Raw genomic sequence first — 19589 nt, forward strand, 5'->3', positions numbered from 1 at the left:
TCTGAAACCAGACACCCAGCAGAGTGGAGCTGCTCATAGGGTAGAGTACAGAGAGGCCACGCCCCCTCTGAAACCCTACACCCAGCAGAGTGGAGCTGCTCATAGGGTAGAGTACAGAGAGGCCACGCCCCCTCTGAAACCCTACACCCAGCAGAGTGGAGCTGCTCATAGGGTAGAGTACAGAGAGGCCACGCCCCCTCTGAAACCCTACACCCAGCAGAGTGGAGCTGCTCATAGGGTAGAGTACAGAGAGGCCACGCCCCCTCTGAAACCCTACACCCAGCAGAGTGGAGCTGCTCATAGGGTAGTGTATGGACCTGCTTTTAACCAGTTAAGACCGGGAACACATCTGTGTCGTTTTACATTTTAGCTGTAACCATTATGTTATACTTTGGCTAAAAATATACTTTTATACTTTGGCTAATTTTTTTTTAGCAGATATACAAGCAGATATACAAGCTCATAGTGCGGTCCGAGTGCCGCACTATGAGCTTGTAGATCTGCTTTTTGGGCGGTGAAACCGCCCCTATAAGTGAGATTTGGAAAAATGTACAAATATCTTGGGCAGTGAAACCGCCCCTAAAAGTGAGGTTTGGAAATGTGTACAATTATCCTGCGCTGTGATTGGCCAATCACAATCTATTCAGGACTGCGATTGGCCAGTGTCACATGACACATGTGCATAGCCCTATATAAGCAACCATAACTTAAAAAAAAACATTAATTGTTTTTTTTTAAGTTATGGTTTTGTCCATCATAAAGAGTGTTTCAATAAATATATTTATAGTTATTTAGTTATATAGTTATTTATTTTTTGTACATCATTGGTTGACTCCATTCAGTATTGTGGTTAGCTAGGAAGACACCGCCCACTTCACACAGGGTGTGATATTTTTTTTTTTTATCGTGAAAATGTGTGAAAATCTTTGAATATATATACATATATTTTTAAGCGTATATTTGTAACTCAAATCTTTGCTTCTGGGGGTCCCTGGAAAAATATATTTTCAGATGGGGGTCCGCGACCAGATACATATAATTTTTGGGGGTCCTTGACATGAAAAAGTTTGAGAACCACTGATATAGAAACATACGTTTTTTTTTTAAAACTGTTAGGATTTAGAAAACATTTTGTAGAAATCCCAGAAGCAAAGATTTGAGTAACAAATATTCGCTTTAAAAATATATATATTCAAAGATTTACACACATTTTCACGATTTAAAAAAAAAATAGCAGATCTGCAAGCTCATAGCGCGGCACTCGGTGCTGCGCTATGAGCTTGTAGATCTGCTATTTATTAACAGCCAAAGAAATCTAAAAATGACACAGATGTGTTCCCGGATTAAATGGGTTAAACATCAAAGTTACACAGGAACTGATGTTAAAAATATAACTGCTTGGTAAGCAGCACGGATACGGCTTTCTGTAACCATGCCAACAGTGAATAATTAATGTTAAGACTACAAACATCTATAGGAAACATTTAGAAATCCCAATATTCACTGATGCTATTTTTATAACAGTATTTTTTTTTTCTTTCTTTTTTTCTCTTCTATAAGTCAGTGTTTCTCAAACTTCTTCATGTCAAGGACCCCCAGAATGATATGTATTTGGCTGCGGACCCCCATCTCAAAATATGTTGTTTCAGGGACCCCCCAAAGAAGCAAAGATTTGAGTTACAAATGTTCGCTTTAAAATATATATATATTCAACGATTTGCACAAGTTTTCAAAAATAGCAGATCTACAAGCTCATAGTGCGGCACTCGCATTTTGCTGGGGACCCCCTGGTACCCCTCCAAGGACCCCTGGGGGTCCCCGGACCCCACTTTGAGAACCAATGCTCCTCGGCTGCGGTGCACAATCTCAGCTCTACGTAGAGACTGCACCTTGGACTCAGCCCGTCAGTCATTACATAAACGCCTAGTCGCAATTATTTGAGATAATAGCAATATAATATAATATAATATTATTTTTGCGTAATCGTCATTATCATTTCCATGTTACTCATTCAGTGCCAATGAAATAAAAAAAACTGTGCCAGCCAAAAATACATAGTTAAAAAAAAGTGCTCAGGAGCCGAGATACAGCCTTTTTCAATAATAAGTTAAACAAGAAGTGAATGGAGCAGCACATCTTCAAATGATGATATCTTGGGTTCTGAATGTTTTTTTCCAAAAGCGATGCGACGCGTTGTGAGCTTGTAGATTTGCTATTTTTAAACATTTTGCCAGCCAAAAATACATAGTAAAAAAAAAGTGCTCAGGAGCCGCGATACAGCCTTTTTCAGTAATAAGTTAAACAAGAAGTGAATGGAGCAGCAAATCTTCAAATGATGATATCTTGGGTTCTGAGCGTTTTTTCTTTACATTTTCTTTCAAAAACTTTGGCACGTTGTGCCATTGCGGTTAACAGCTGTTTCCGCTATTTAAAAAATAAATAAAATAAGTATAAAATGATTAAAGATGTCAGTCATTTATTGGTATATTTAGAAAAGCGATGCTATAGGGTTCAAGTGGTTGTAAAAAGAAAAAAATCTAATCACACAAAGATTTGGCGGACCCCCTGTAGTAACTCTGAGGACCCCCTAGGGGTCCCAGACCCCTGGTGTAGACTCTAATGGATGGTAAAGGACGAGGACTTTTGTTTGCACTTGTTTGAACATTATTTGAGTTGTTAACGTTTGCTGTTGTAAATCACAATGTTGCTGTAATGCAGTCTAACCTCGTGAGCGTCTTTGATAATGAATCATTTATATCTGCAATAGCCAGTCCTACATGTTTACTTGTGATCATCTTTGTAATGAAAACCATACATTGATTAAATGCATATTGTATCCTATTCATGTTTATTTTTCTTGTATTACGCTGCTATTTCTCAATTTGTAAGTACCGAAATGGGTACCGATTCTTTGATAATACTCCTACAGATTTTGTCCAAACACACTTTTTCTAGTTATCATCATAAGTACCTGTGTCTCTTTGGAACTCGTCCTTGTTGTCCTCTGCACAGGTGTCAAAGAACTTCTGCAGCGTGTCCACCTGTCTGCACAGGATGTCTCTGAACGTCTCCATCTCTGCCAGCTTCTCACGCAGGCTGTGACCCTTCTGACACACACACACACACACACACACACACACACACACACACACACACACACACACACACAGAGACAGAGACAGAGACAGACACAGAGACACACACACAGACAAACACACACAGACACAGACAAACACACACAGACACACACAGACACACAGACAGACAGACAGACAGACAGACAGACAGACAGACAGACAGACAGACAGACAGACAGGCAGACAGAGTTACACATAGTTACACACAGACAGTTTATAATCATGCATAACAACTTATAACAAGGTTGATGAAGTATTATAAGTGCTGGTCATAATGCATTATAAGCTCAGCGGAACAACATATTATCATCATCTGTTTAATGTCCGCTTTCCAGGCACCGCTGGGTTCTCACTATGGTGTTCTTCCACCGGTAACGGTCCATGGCTCATGATCTCATGATGGATGCAGAGTGCCTTCATGTCAGCTAACACGGTCGTCTGCCAGGTCTTCTTAGGCCGGCCAGAGGGTCTTGTGCCCTCCAAGTTAATGGACATGACTTTCTTCACTTCCTTACTATGTGTCCGTACCATGGCAGTCTACCTCTCCTCACCACGTCCACTATGGCCTCCACTCCCATCTTCTGTCTCAGCTCTGCACTGGTCTTTCTCTCCCTCAGTGACACACCAGTGACACACCACACATCCTTCTCTGCTCTGTTCAGCTTCTCTTCATGCTCCACCCTCAGGGCCCATGTCTCTCTTCCATACGCCTTGCCCTTTCATCTTCAGGGATGGGGCCTTGAATGTTCTGGCCGATCTACACGGTCACTTTTTATTTCTGTTCTGGCCCCACAGTGGTGGAATGAACTCCCCACTGATGTCAGGAGAGCAGAGTCACTGCCCATCTTTCACCGCAGGCTGAAAACCCACCTCTTCAGGAAACACTACCCTTCCTCTTAGCCTTGCCTACTTGTTGTTAACTAGTTGTACAAACTCTTGTTTTATTGTTTTATTGGATCTTGTTTAGTCGATACACTTATTTGTTTTAGCTCCTGCTCATTTGATTTTCCTATTTTGTCTCATCTGTTTAAGAAAGTAGGTAGCTGATATGTTGCACTTTTACCTTAGCGCTAGGTATACTCTTAGTTGTTTGTTTTAGAAGAGAATGCACTTAGGACTTCTGGTGATTAGTAGTGTTCTTGCCTACCTATGTTGAATGCACTTATTGTAAGTCGCTTTGGATAAAAGCATCTGCTAAATGACTGTAATGTAATGTAATGTTAGGAAGGGCATGAGTTCCCTGAACTTCTTCCATCCACTTCTCACCCTTGTGGTCACCACTAGGTCCAGTCGATTTAGTCCACTAAATCTACAGTCGATTTAGTCCACTAAAATGTGGCTGATTTTACATTTGGTTGCATGCTGAAAATAGCACATGTACAAGCTCACAACGTGTCGCGCTGCAACGCGTTGTGAGCTTGTAGATCTGCTATTTTCAGAGCGCAACACCCGAGCGCAACCAAACATAAAATGACTTGTCTTTTAGTTCTACTGGATCTCTTCTCCACTAGATCCTCACTAACATTTTACTCTAGTTTTTATTTGTTGACGAAATTGTCAACATATTTAGTCTTAGTTTTAGTCATCATAGCTTAGTTTATATTTAGTTTTCGTCAGTGAAAAAGTCAACCAACATTTTTTGTCATAGTTTTAGTCGACGAAATCAACACCAACGCATACGTCTCCCCGTCTACTACAAGTTCCTCTTGCTGCCTGTGGGAAGTCTCCCCTGCACCGCTTACACTGGAATGTTTGGCTTGCTGCTTGCAGGCTGCCTTTTCCTCCACTGCATCTCCCATTTCTGACACAGCCCTCACACTGGACAGAATGAGATGGTACTGCCTTCCCACAGACTCCACAGGGCCATGCTCCTGACTATCCTAGCCCTATCACTACCAGGCCAGCACCACCAAAGCATTCACTTTCATCACTTTCATTTCCAAGCATGAAGTTTCTCTGCTGTGAGCCATCACTACCAGGATATTATAACTTCCATAACTTATTAGTCAGTTATACTTTGGTGACATAATATATATATACTGTATATCCCTATTACAGCAGATGTTTTGCCAGTTGTTGTACCTTGAATGAGGAGGTTTGTGTGTGTGTGTGTGTGTGTGTGTGTGTGTGTGTGTGTGTGTGTGTGTGTGTGTGTGTGTGTGTGTGTGTGTGTGTGTGTGTGTGTGTGTGTGTGTGTGTGTGTGTACCTTGAAGGAGGAAGTAGAGGTAGCAGACAGGACACTGGCTGCTGAGGTGAGAGACAACATGGAACCATGACGTCTTAGACTGCTCTCTGAGCCATACCCTGACTCTGCCTGAGAGAGAGAGAGAGAGACAGAGAAAGAGTTATCATTTATGTATTTTACTGCATTCAAAATTCGGTTGGAGACAAAAGTAAGAAAGAAAGATGGAACGAGAAGGAACCGAGTAATCACACACACACACACACACACACACACACACACACACACACACACACACACACACACACACACACACACACACTAAGTGAATGTGACAATAGATGTTGTAGCTTATTAGGAAAGATTAAAAAAAGCTGTTCACCATATCACATTCCCTGTCTTTATTTACCTGGACGATTTAATCTGATTTGATTAGATTTTGGTGAAAGAGAAAAAGTTCCAGGATGAACACATGTGTAACACAGAGGGGAGGGGCTTCAGTTCAAATAGGATTATGTTGGGGGGTTTGGGGCCCAAAAAGGTGATAAGTGCTATGATGAAAAGGAAGATAAAACACATCTATGAGCATTTCACTATGACAGCACAACCATACAGACACACACATACTATCATTTCACTATGACAGCACAACCATACAGACACACATACTATCATTTCACTATGACAGCACAACCACACAGACACACATACTATCATTTCACTATGACAACACAACCATACAGACACACACATACTATCATTTCACTATGACAACACAACCATACAGACACACACATACTATCATTTCACTATGACAACACAACCATACAGACACACAAATACTATCATTTCACTATGACAGCACAACCATACAGACACACACATACTATCATTTCACTATGACAACACAACCATACAGACACACAAATACTATCATTTCACTATGACAACACAACCATACAGACACACACATACTATCATTTCACTATGACAACACAACCATACAGACACACACATACTATCATTTCACTATGACAACACAACCATACAGACACACACATACTATCATTTCACTATGACAACACAACCATACAGACACACACATACTATCATTTCACTATGACAACACAACCATACAGACACACAAATACTATCATTTCACTATGACAGCACAACCATACAGACACACACATACTATCATTTCACTATGACAACACAACCATACAGACACACAAATACTATCATTTCACTATGACAACACAACCATACAGACACACAAATACTATCATTTCACTATGACAGCACAACCATGCAGACACACAAATACTATCATTTCACTATGACAGCACAACCATACAGACACACACATACTATCATTTCACTATGACAGCACAACCATACAGACGCACACATATTATCATTTCAGAAATAGCTGATGTACAAGCTCACAACACATCACAACGTGATGTGAAGAACGTGACGTGTTGTGACCTTGTATATCGACTATTAATTGTGCAACTTTTGCCTGACACTGTAGTATGCCAAAAGTAGGACGTTAATTTACTAACTCTTTAACTGCCAAAAACGGGAATTCCCGTCCGATGGCTCTATGGCTATCATGGCCACGGACGGAAATGACGAATATAAAAAAAATAAAAATCGTTTTTTTTTTAAATATATTTTCTTTTTTATAAATTTTTTTTTCTGTCTTTTTTTTTTTGTTTATCTCAAAGGAAGTAGGAGATAACGCTATCCAAAAAAATGCTGCTCCATTCACTTCAATGTTAAAAAACAAAAGGGAGGAAAAATACACCTTTTTCCTTGCACTGGGACGACACAGTCTGAAATAAGTGTGGCAGTGAAAGAGCTAACAAGTATTAAACTGTTAAACAAGAGGTTTCTGCCCGACAGCAACCATGTAAATCAAGGTTCAACTTTATTGTCAACAATACCAATTACAAGTAAAAGGAAGGTGAAATGTATTGTGTGCAAAAAACCAACACATCAGCTACAGTCTGAACCACGTTGGTGTTGGATGCAACTCAAAGTGAACTTTACTCAGGTATCTAGCTTGTCGTCATCCGACCTTCCTAGCCCGTGTTATTAAAGAAAATGGGCGACAATGGCCAAAACTTAATCAAAAATATGCGATCGAAAGGGCCAACTCTGTGTGGAGTTTGCACGTTCTCCCCATGTCTCCTAGGGTAGGTAGTGGTACCCTCACAAAAACATGTAGTAATCCTGGTCTCTATACTGCCTCCCCCTGGTCAGCCGGGGCGCCTGATGGAGGGGAAAGGAACTGGTTGGGATAACGTGTTCCTTCCACACGCTACGTCATACCGGAAAAATTCCCGCCCTGTCAGGTGATAAGAAGGTCAGGTGATAAGAAGGCACCGGGTGAAAAAAGGGTTACAAAATCGAGGGATAAAAATTATAAAAAAACGTGATCGAAAACCGGCGAAAGTGGCCGTTTTGGCCGTTATCTCTGGAACAGAAGGTCCAATCTGCTCAGTTCGAAGCTTGTTCGATGCGTGACTTTGAGGACATTAACCACATAATGACACCTTCTCTGGTTTTCAGGCCTAAAAAACTTTGCCTTAATTTTTTCGGGCCTTAATTTTCAGGCCCCGTTGAGAGCTCTAGTAGCAGTATGGTGGCGCAGTGGTAAAGTACCTGCCCACCACCACTGAGTCTGGGTGTTCAGATCCACCGTGGTGCATCCGGCTTGTCCAGTGTCTATACGAACACAATAAAGCTAGCACCACAGCGAGGTACAATGCTAAAGCTAACGCTACAGCATAACAAGCTATAATGCTAAAGCTAATACTGCTGCTAGCAAGGTACACTATAAGCTAGCACCACAGCAGCACAGCAAGGTACAATGCTAAAGCTAGCACCACAGCAGCACAGCAAGGTACAATGCTAAAGCTAGCACCACAGCAGCACAGCAAGGTACAAAGCTAACTCTAACACTAAAGCAAAGCAAGGTACAAAGCTAAAGCTAACGCTACAGCTTAGCAAGCTACAATGCTAAAGCTAATACTACAGCATAGCGAGGTACAATGCTAAAGCTAACACTAAAACATAGCAAGGTACACAGCTAAAGCTAATACTACAGCACAGCAAGCTACAATGCTAAAGCTAACACTATAGCATAGCGAGGTACAATGCTAAAGCTAATACTAAAGCACAGCATTGATTGAAAACAGACAGAAACAGAAAAGCAAAGCGTGCACATACACATTTGCATGATCTAAATAAATGCACTGTCAAGCAGATTGGTCGCACTGGGAGGCAAACTGCAGCTGGAAGTCGACGGAATACATCGTCGTCAATGAGAGCCAGGTGGACAATGAACAAACGACTGCAACCTTTATTAAATACTCTGTCGAGGAAAATAAAAGACATATCACACATTGTTTTCTGTTGTGTTGCTTTTCGATGTGCACACTGTATAATTCTATCGAGGTATCTAAAGAGCACAGCGTACGATTCTGCCGAGCCAGAAACAATACATGGCGCTGTTTAGATGCCTCAATCAAACTACGTAGTGTGCACATCGAAAAACCAGTTATCACTAAACAACCTGTGATATGTCTTATTTTACATTCTTGAACCGATTATATGACAAAGGACACAATCGTTCAGAAAGTGTTTGTTCATAAGCTGGTTCAGCCACCTCTCATTGACTCCAATGTATTCCATCGAACTTCCGGCTCCAGTTTGCCTCCCATGCGCGTCAATGGCGCCTGCCTGGCCAATGGCCTGACTGTACCTTCTATTAGTCCACCGTGCTAACATGCTATTAGCACACCGTGCTAACATGCTATTAGCACACCGTGCTAACATGCTATTAGCACACGTGCTAACATGCAATTAGCACACGTGCTAACATGCCATTAGCCTACCGTGCTAACATGCTATTAGCCCACCGTGCTAAATAGTTATTAGCTCACCGTACTAACATGTTATTAGCCTACCGTGCTAACATGCTATTAGCCTACCCTGCTAACATGCTATTAGCTCAACGTGCTAACATGTTATTAGCTCACCGTGCTAAATAGTTATTAGCTCACCGTGCTAACATGCTATTAGCTCACCGTGCTAACATGCTATTAGCCCACCATTGTGCCATTCCAGCAGCCAAAGCAGATCAGGGCGGGGCTGCAGTGGTCGGTTTCCAGCATCGTGGAACCACGGTGGAACCACGGTGCTCCCAGTACTCACAGTACTCTCAGTACTCTCCCACCACTACTCCTCCTCCCAGTTTTAAAATCCACTACTCCTGTTTCACCTCCTGGCTGTCCGGAGGAGAGGAGGAGAGGAGGAGGGCGTGGCAGAGAAGAGGAGTAGAACCACGCTTTCGGGGTTCAGCCAATCAGCTCTCCTCTCCATTATAACTATAAAAAATACATCCACACAGAGACAGAGGAAGAGGCTGGATGGATGGAGGAGACGAGACGCCAGGCAGCGCCGTGGAGACTGTGGCTGCCAGTGGAACACACACACACACACACACACACACACACACACACACACACACACACACACACACACACACACACACACACACACACACACACACACACACACACACACACACACACACACACACACACACACACACACACACACACACACACACACCTCCTCTCAATGCTCATTGTGTGTGTGTGTGTCTGGGGCTAGTCTCGCAAACCACTGGACCAATCAGAGAAAAGCATCTTTTGCACACGGCCGGTAGACCAAGGAGGTAAATCTCAGTACAGTATGGTATGGTTTCAGTAAAATGAGGCATAATGTGTTAATTCCACAACGTGATGTTGTTACCTGATTAGTTTTGGTGATAAAAGCCCACACATATATATCGGTAGATACCGGAATCGGAAATTAAGAGTTGGAAAATATCGGAAAATTGGACATCCCTATGAAAAACAAGTCTTTTTCACAACCTACTAAAGAAACATGTATTCCCATTAAAGTTTTTCTTTTTTGCATTTGAAGCCGTTTTTTTCTGTTAGAGTTACAATTAGTAAAGGTTCAAGGTTGGGGTTAGGGTTAGGCCTTTAGGGTTAGGGTTGGGGTTAGGGTTAGGCATTTAGGAATTAGGTTTATGGGTTGGGTGCAGCAACTAACGATTATTTCCATAATCAAATAATTGGGCGAATATTTAAACGTTTAATCGGATTATGGCACTTATTTAGCAATTACCTTATAATTTTAGGCATGTTCTAACTAACAATAAAGATGAATAATTATTTGTGTGTGCCATTCTAAACAGTGGCTGGCAGCGCACGCACACACACACACACACACACACACACACACACACACACACACACACACACACTATCGTCCAAAAAAACTATTACGGATGAAACTCTGGATCCAACCCTTGATGCCAAGCAGGGAGCCATTTGGTCCCATTTTTAACAGTCTTTGGTATGACCAGGCCGGGGCAATCGAACCCCCAACCCTCCCAGTCTCAGGGCAGACCCTCTGACCACAGCAAAGCACCAGGAATCATCAAAGATCGAAGCCGTCCCAACCACAGACTGTTGGAGATGTTGCCGCATGGAAAAGGCCTACGCCGTCTCAAAGCTACTAGCAGCAATAGACCAATTATGTGTTTACCAACATTGAGACTGGACGCACAGGGGATTTTTTCACGCAATTCTCAACCTGTTGTTTCAGGGTGCGCTGGTTTCAGCACACCCCAACCCCCTCTAACCTCTAACCCCAACCCCCTCTAACCTCTAACCTCACCCCCCTCTTGTGTGTTGGCTAGTGAGGCGCGTCCTAGCGAGACCTGACAGAATGGGTTTCATTCCGCGCATACTGGTTGCACGTATACTGGTCCTTATCAGTGTGACGTCGTCTGTTAACACATTGTGTGCCAGACGTTTATTAACCCATTGAGACCTGAAGTCGATTCTACATGTCTCCTAAATCTCAACAGTATTCTGAAAAACGTATGTTTCTATATCAGTGGTGCTCATTCTTTTTCATGTCAAGGACCCCCAAAACTATATGTATTTGGCCGCGGACCCCCATCAAAATATCTTGTTCCAGGGACCCCCAGAAGCAAAGATTTGAGTTAAAAATGTTCGCTTTAAAAATATATATATTCAAAGATTTGCACACATTTTCACGATTTTTCAAAAATAGCAGATCTACAAGCTCGTAGCGCGGCACTCGGTGCCGCGCTACGAGCTTGTATATCTGCTATTTTTGAATAGCCAAAGTGTAAAATAATGCTTTTTAGCTCAAATCTAAAAATGACACAGTTCCAGGTCTTAATGGGTTAAAATAGGGTACGATCAGTGCTTGCATATCTTCCATCCACTTACGTTGATACGTTTCGTGCTGTAGAAGCCCCGACGATGAAGTGCATGTAAACAAAGCGTGCGTGCGAGACGGCGGAGGGTCCCGACTAACGCCTGGAACAATATTATTTCTAACGCGATCCTCCATTGCAGAGTGACCGCCGATCGAAAACGGCTCGCTTCCACCACGTTAAAAAGAAAAGGAGATATTAAGCTTTTAGTCAAGGAGTTAACATTGGAGCGGCCGACCGGAAGGATTTTTGACATGGATCCACATCCGGCCTCTCCTTCTCAGAGACTCCTTGGATGATCCCAAATTTCGTTAGAGCGCCCCCACGTGGGCCCCACGTATAAAAATTAAATGAGCCAAAAACGGTCCGGACCGTTTATGGCACTCAATGTGTTAAGGGGTCTATAGACTGCCAAAAAGCTTCTTTCCACGTACTATCAGGTACATGAACGATCTGACAAGAACCAGAACGAACCAAGGAAAAGGGAAGTCCTAAGCTGCCCCCGCAACCATCCATCCCTTCTATGCACTACTATGCCTGAACTGCACCTGCTGCTCCTGCTGTATTTATCTGCATGTATATAGAATATACTGTGAAGTTGTTTACACAAAGTTAGGTGACAGCCACTGAAGAATAATGCTGGTGGTGTATGCAACATACCAAGTGTTTTTTTTCTCCTTTATTTTTATGCACATGTACATTTGATTTGATGATGCTCTTTTCATTCTTTTTGCTCCCTTTCTTTAAATCTTTTTACGTTTTTCTTTATTCTATTGTTATTACTTTTTGTACTTTTTTTTATTTATTCTATTGTTATTACTTATGCTGCTGCATTGTCTGAAGGAAGCCGAACCAAAATAAGTTTAACTCTTATGTACCTGTACACCAGATGTGTACAACCTTGAACCACGAGGCCACTGAGATGAACCACATTCTAAACCCTTTATTAACTCATTAAGACCCATTAAGAACACATACTGTGTCATTTTATGTTTTTAGCTATAATAACCATTAATTTATTCTTTGGGATATAAAAAAAATAGCAGATCTACAATCTCATAGCGTGGCACAGAGTGCTGCACTACGAACTTGTAGATCTGCTATTTTTTGAAAAATCGTGAAAATATGCGCAAATCGTTGAATATATATTTATTCAAGCGAACATTTGTAAAATGTGTTGTTCCAGGGTAACCTCCAGAAGCAAAGATTTGAGTTACAAATGGTTGCTTTAAAGGATCTACACCATGAATTAAAAATAAATAAATAAAAAATTAATATCATATTGTTTATGTCCCTCAAACGTATTTCAAAAGGTTTGAGCCTAAATCAAGCCTCAGATATACTCATTCCAACTAACTTCTCTCTGGCTTATAAAGCACTTTCACCTGCAATACCACATTGTCCTGTTTGGCACGGGGCGCTATTGAGCCAGTTTGTATGCATGTTATCTCCTGGTTCTGTGTGGAAAAGGTAAATATATAAATATATATAAATATATATATATATATATATATATATATATATATATATATATATATATATATATATATATATATATATTTTTTTTTTTTTTTTTTTTTCTTTTTTTTTTCCTATGTTGGAACTGAAAAAGCGGGAGGGATTGTACCAAACGTGACGTCACTTTCGGGGCCAAATCAGTTAGGTCTGTTTTGAGACCAATTTACAGAAAACCCCAGATTTGCTGTGAAAGCCTGAGTGTTCAAACTGGGGTATTTTTGGGGATAGAAGAGAGGTAGGGGAGACCAAAAACACACAAAAAAGAAGAAAAAGTTCAAATTCATGCTGTAGTCCCTTTACAAATATATATGCAAGATTTTTCCAAAAATAGCAGATCTACAAGCTCATAGCGCAGCACTATGAGCTTGTAGATCTGCTATTTTTGAATATCCAAATAAATCTGAAAAATGACAGCGATGCATTCCCGGTTTTAATGTGTTAAAGGAATCCATCTCCAAGATAATATGGGGTTAGGTTGGCTCCTACACTGCACTGTATTCACTAAGCCTGGTATCTTCAGCTTTCATCATTCTATAGTGTCACGTAAAAGTAGCAAAAAAATAGCCGATCTACAAGCTCACAACACGTCGCATTGCAACACTTCGTGAGCTTGTCTGCTAATATTGCTGTCTGTGGTGTTTTATAAATATTGAGCCGATGAAAAGTGTGGGAGCTATTCAGTATTGTGTATTCTGTTCACATTTATTTAATGTATTTAATTGTCATTTAGTTTTGCACAATTAGTTTCATTAGTCATAATATTTCAGTCAATTTGTGTTGCAGCCACATGCTTTTATTTTGAAGGTGTTGGACAATTTGCGATCACAGGTGTGTTTATTTAACCAATGAGAGCACAGCAGCAGTCAGTGGGTTTTTACCAGCATGAGGGTCAGATTCAAGCTCATCTCTCAACAACAGATTCGGGAGCCCCATTCAGAACGTGTGAGCCTTGGCCTACAAGTGGGCGTGCCTTCAGATCAGGAAGCAAGCCGCGCTTTACCCAATCAAATGTAGTGGGCGGGATTTACATGTGTGCGTTCGCTTCCCACTGGAAACAAACACAAAACTCATTTAACAATAGCGTCCTCGGAGCCGACAAAACCACGTAAAGTTAGTAACATTTTAACTTGCTCCTCCATCATAGAAACAAGTGGGCTTATAACCACAACCATCCATGTTCTTTGGGAGAAATGGTGTTAGTGGGAATGAAAACATAGTCGCACCACCGGAAGAGGAGGGCTGAGGGTAGAGACCAAACGCCGGTTTCCAATCATCGTCGGTCTATTTAATCACTCCCCACAGAGTCAAATGCAAAACGCTGTTTTTCATTTTTATTTGATGATGGGGATTCAAGCAAACATTGTTCCGTCTTTTTGCTGTATTGTTCTTCTGGAGAGCTGAATAAATGCCACTAAAATCCACTGCCTGACCAGACAATGGACTCGTTCCCTGATCTGAGTAAGACTCACTGACTGGTGCCTCAGAGGCTTTTGAGTTTTTATTGTTGTTGACAAATAGCCAGTACAACAAGTAAAAGTATTAACACGAGCTTTGTGACTAAATAATATCTACATTGGATCCACATGGTTCTGTATTTATTCCTGAATAATAACAGTTTTGTAAATACAAGGTTTTTCCACTGGACTGATGATGATGTGAGAGATGCAGGCTGCACTGCACTGTTGATTTCCTCGACTAGAACTATGACGTAAGATGTTGGTCGACTACCTTTTTACACTGACCAAAACTGAATAAAATGTAAATAAAAATCTAAGCTATGATGACTAAAACTAAGACTAAATATATTGACAATTTCGTCAACAAATAAAAACTAGACTAAAATGTCAGTGAGGGATCTAGTGGAGAAGAGATCCAGTAGAACTAAAAGACAAGTCATTTTATGTTTGGTTGTGCTCGGGTGTTGCGTTCTGAAAATAGCAGATCTACAAGCTCGCGACGCGTTGTGAGCTTGTAGATCTGCTATTTTCAGAGCGCAAATCGGCTATTTTCAGCATGCAACCAAGTGTAAAATCATCCATTATGACCCCATCAAGGCACGGACTAAATACATTTTAGTCGACTCAATCAACTGTAGATTTAGTCGACTATAATCTCATGATACTTAGTCGACTAAAACTAGACTAACACTGAAACATTTCAGATGAATAAAATTAAATGGAATTTTATTCAAAAGACTAAAAATAAATAAAAAATAATCTGTCAAAATCAACAGTACTGCAGCAGAGCTAGGCTCTCTCTGTGAGGTTACTACAGGTCAGAGCTTTCAGACAACAGTGTTAATGTGTTGGAGGAGACCTGAGGTCACGGTCACGGTCACGGTCACGGACACACACACACACACACACACACACACACACACACACACACACACACACACACACACACACACACACACACACACACACACACACACACACACACACACACACACACACACACACACACACACACACACACACACACACCTCGATGATTGAATTAATGTAACACAGAGTGGATAGAATCATCCTATAAGTGAATAATGGATCACAAACATCCATTAGCAACAACATGAACATGGTTTTACAAACATGTAGGAGTTCAGGACGTCATTAAATAAACACTTCTGGTGAGAACCCACTGGCACAGGGGAGGGAGATAACTGGCACAGGGGAGGGTGATAACTGGCACAGGGGAGGGTGATAACTGGCACAAGGGGGGGGGGGAGGGTGATAACTGGCACGGGGGGGGGAGGGTGATAACTGGCACGGGGGGGGGGGGGGGGGGGTGATAACTGGAACACTGGCATCAGTGTGAGAGAGAGGTTTTTTCTTTTGAAATTAAATATTCAAAAAACAGTAGTCAGTTAAATGAAGTCTCCTCACATCTATATACTAATGACATCCTGCACATAATTCTACATTCATTCAAACTCCTCACTCTGACTGGAGAAGAGGGAGTGTGGGAGATGAGGTGGGTTATTGCTCTGAGTCTAAAGGTCTTTACACGTCGGGGGCGACGCAACACAAATAAAATAAACAACCCGAAAATGCTAATTATTTGGCCGGCGCATTGTGATGCGTCTGCCTTCTAAACACATGTAGCATGACACGTATATGCGTATACAATTCATAACGTCAATAAAGTTATCTGTGGCGCGTTTTTTTTTTCACGCCATGGAGAAACAATGGAGTCTAACAACCTCAAGTGATGATGAGCTGGTCATGGTTTTAGTGAATAATAAAAAGAAAAAGAATAGCCGTTCCAGGCAATACTTTAGAACAGGCCAAGGACCCCTTAGCTGATAGAGAGATGAAGCAGGGACCCCTTAGCTGACAGAGAGATGAAGCAGGGACCCCTTAGCTGAGAGAGAGATGAAGCAGGGACCCCCCACTACATATGGTATAAATTGTATTGCATTTTTTTTAAATCATACATTCTTAAGACAGTTCCATAGACTTTGACAGCACTATCATCAATGCATGTTGGATTAATGTGTATTTTCTTTTTTCAAAAAATTGTATCCCGCGATTTTTGTAACCCATTTTTTTCACCCGGTGCCAATTTCCTAAGTGATCCTGGGCACTACACCAGCCCTACACCAGCACTACACCAGTCCCCCACAGTAGGGAGGCCAGGGCCGAGCTCATGCTTCCTTCAGGCATGAGAGCCAACTGACCTTCTTGTCACCCGACAGGGGGGAGTTTCCCTGGTTGGACGTAGCGCGTGGAAGGAACACGTTATTCCAACCAGTTCCCTTCCCCTCCATCAGGCGCCCTGGCTGACCAGGGGGAGGCGGTATAGCGACCAGGATTACTGCATGTTTTTGTGAGGGTATTAACTACCCTAGGAGACACAGGGAGAACATGCAAACTCCACACAGAGTAGACCCTTTCACCAACCCCACCTAGGGTATGGGCGCTGATGACGCGGAGGAGAAGACACGCCCCCAGCGTCCCCGGCGGGAATCGAACCCAGGACCTTCTAGCTGTGAGGCGACAGCGCTACCGACTGCGCCACCGTGCCCCTTGTAATGTGTATTTTCAGACATTTAACCACTTGAATTGTCAATACTTTTTTCCCCTCTACACCAAACCTCTTTGCCAAAAATAGCCGATCTACAAGGACGACTCATTTCAGAGAGCCGACTGATCCGGAGCAGCGGCCACATGTCTGAGGTCAGATTAATATAACAGAACATCTGGCTCACTCATCTTCAACAGGAGTTGGATGGGATGGATGGCTTGATGTGCATTTTACAGACATTTAACCACTTATAAACCCTCAATACTTGGTCAAACTTGACATTGGGCTCTGTAGTCTGTACTTGGTGTTTTTTTAGCCTCTACACCAGGGGTCTTCAACTTTTTCCGGCCAAGGACCCCCTAGCTGAGAGAGAGAGATGAAGCAGGGACCCCCTACTCTATATTGTATAAAATTGTGTTTCAGATTCAACTTTTTTTGTTTACTTGGTCTGCTCTTTTTTCCCTCTACACCAAACACCTCTTTGCCAAAAATATCCGATCTACAAGCTCACAACGCCTCGCAGCGCGAGGCGTTGTGAGCTTGTAGATCGGCTATTTTTGGCTAAAGTTCTCCTCAGAAAAGAACTTCTCCGTTAGAGAAGAATAGGGACGCTCGGGGTTCAAGTGGTTAGTGTAAAAAAAAAAAAGAGAGGGAAAATGTTCCATCTCACATAGATTTGGCCGACCCCCCTGTTGAAGACCCCTGGCCTAACATTTTGATTGGTCAGAGGTGTAGCAGTTGAATAATAATAAAAAATAAGAGTCCCATAAGAGCTCTGATAAAAAGTTGTCTGTGCAATTATCAGGTACACAACATTTAGGTCTTTTCTCTTTACTGTTATTCATTTAGTCTTGCACCAGAGACTACTGGACAGCTCTGGACAGCTCTTTGATACAGTAGCGTTGTGCTCCCAACTCACAGGATTGTTGTCAATTCACTCATTCATTGCCTAGAACATGGGTTCCCAAACTTTTCAGCCCGCGACCCCAAACTAAGGCGGCCATTGACTCGCGACCCCACCTAAACCTGGAGGTAATTTATGCACATAAACTTGCACGATCGGTGCGCATTTGAAATGTATTAAAATGGTAAAATGTACTATTTGTAATCATTTTAGGTTGTATTTCATCCATTCTGTTGAATAAAAAAAATAAAAAAATAAAAATGTAATGACCCAAAATAATTTCGCGACCCCACCGTCAGTCTCCCGCGACCCCAAGTGGGGTCGCGACCCCAACTTTGGGAACCCCTGTCCTAGAACGTAAAAAACGTAATTAACATTTTTCGTTTTCCTCACACAGAACCCAAGATATCGTGATCCGAGGATTTGCTGCTCCATTCACCTCTTGTTTAACTTATTACTTTAAAAGGCTGTATCTCGGCTCCTGTGAACTTTTTGACTATGTATTTTTGGTCCAGACATGTTATTTTCAAAGGCAGACAATTAATGTCAACGAGGTCGCGATGACCTCGTTGACATTAGTGAAACCACACAGTATAACCCTCAGTGATTAGCACCCATCAGGGGATCGATCATAATGGAGATAAATATTCTGTGACGACTTGAAAAAGGTAAGAAAAGCATCTGCTGCCGACAAATTGTTGTCGGATAGGGTGGTTCCGTCGGGTCAGGACCTCTATCGACACGACGATGAGAAACCCAACTTGCTCGGTCGGTCCCGACTAGACTTGTGCTAAACATGCTGAGTGTGTGTGTGTGTTTAGTTTTGGTGTGAGTGAAAAAAGCTCTGGTGTTGCCAGATTCCGTGAGTGAAAGAAGCGACTAGGTCTATGAAAACAAGCCCAAAAGAAGTGACCAGTTCCACCACTTGAGCCCTATTAAGAATCTTGATAGCAAGCCCAAATAAGCAACTACACTTCAGAAACAAGCCCAAACAAAAGCAACCTGCAACTATGAATATTTACAAGCAACTTTACAGGAAAACAAGCCCAAAGTCGCTTACCAAAGTAGCAGACCTGGCAACAATGGCAAGATCTTGCAGGCCAGTGAAGGCTTTAGCGCAACAATGTGTGCATCAGCTGACTGCTTGTCAAATGCCAACTACCAGTCTGTTGTAGTCTGTTTGGTGGAGAGTCACCTTTATAGAGCATCGCAGTTCCCGCCCCTTCCGGGTGCCGGAAGAAAAAACTCAATGCATTATCCAAAGATATTTATATCAATTAATTTAAGCCTCGAATCAAGCCGTCCTGGTGAATCATGACCATAAAACGTTTGATTCTGTGAAAAAACTTTTTTGAAAACTGCAAAACAGAGGGTATTTATTAAATATAGTATATCATATCATTAAATATAAAATAAAATAAATCACAGAAAAAAACGTTTTATGGTCACCAGGAAAAACCAGGAAGTGGGCGGGAACTGCGATG

General features: G+C 41.9%; 1 protein-coding gene across 3 annotated transcripts in view; it reads right to left on the reverse strand.

Annotated features, from left to right (window-relative positions):
- The window catches only part of LOC308089518 (ceramide transfer protein-like), a 75971-nt gene that overhangs the window by 35047 nt on the left and 21335 nt on the right, over window positions 1-19589 (reverse strand). For 2 of the 3 annotated variants that reach the window (XM_080434293.1, XM_080434295.1), the window contains exons 4-5: window positions 5345-5452; window positions 2972-3107 (exon numbers count right to left, since the gene is read on the reverse strand). In XM_080434293.1, coding sequence (XP_080290419.1) covers window positions 2972-3107; window positions 5345-5452 — 244 coding nt within the window. The remainder of the gene's footprint in view (window positions 1-2971; window positions 3108-5344; window positions 5453-19589) is intronic. The other variant, XM_080434294.1, reaches the window with a different exon arrangement.

The sequence above is a fragment of the Gymnoscopelus braueri genome, assembly GCF_963280865.1.
Source record: "Gymnoscopelus braueri genome assembly, chromosome: 7".
Classification (NCBI taxonomy): Eukaryota; Metazoa; Chordata; class Actinopteri; order Myctophiformes; family Myctophidae; genus Gymnoscopelus; species Gymnoscopelus braueri.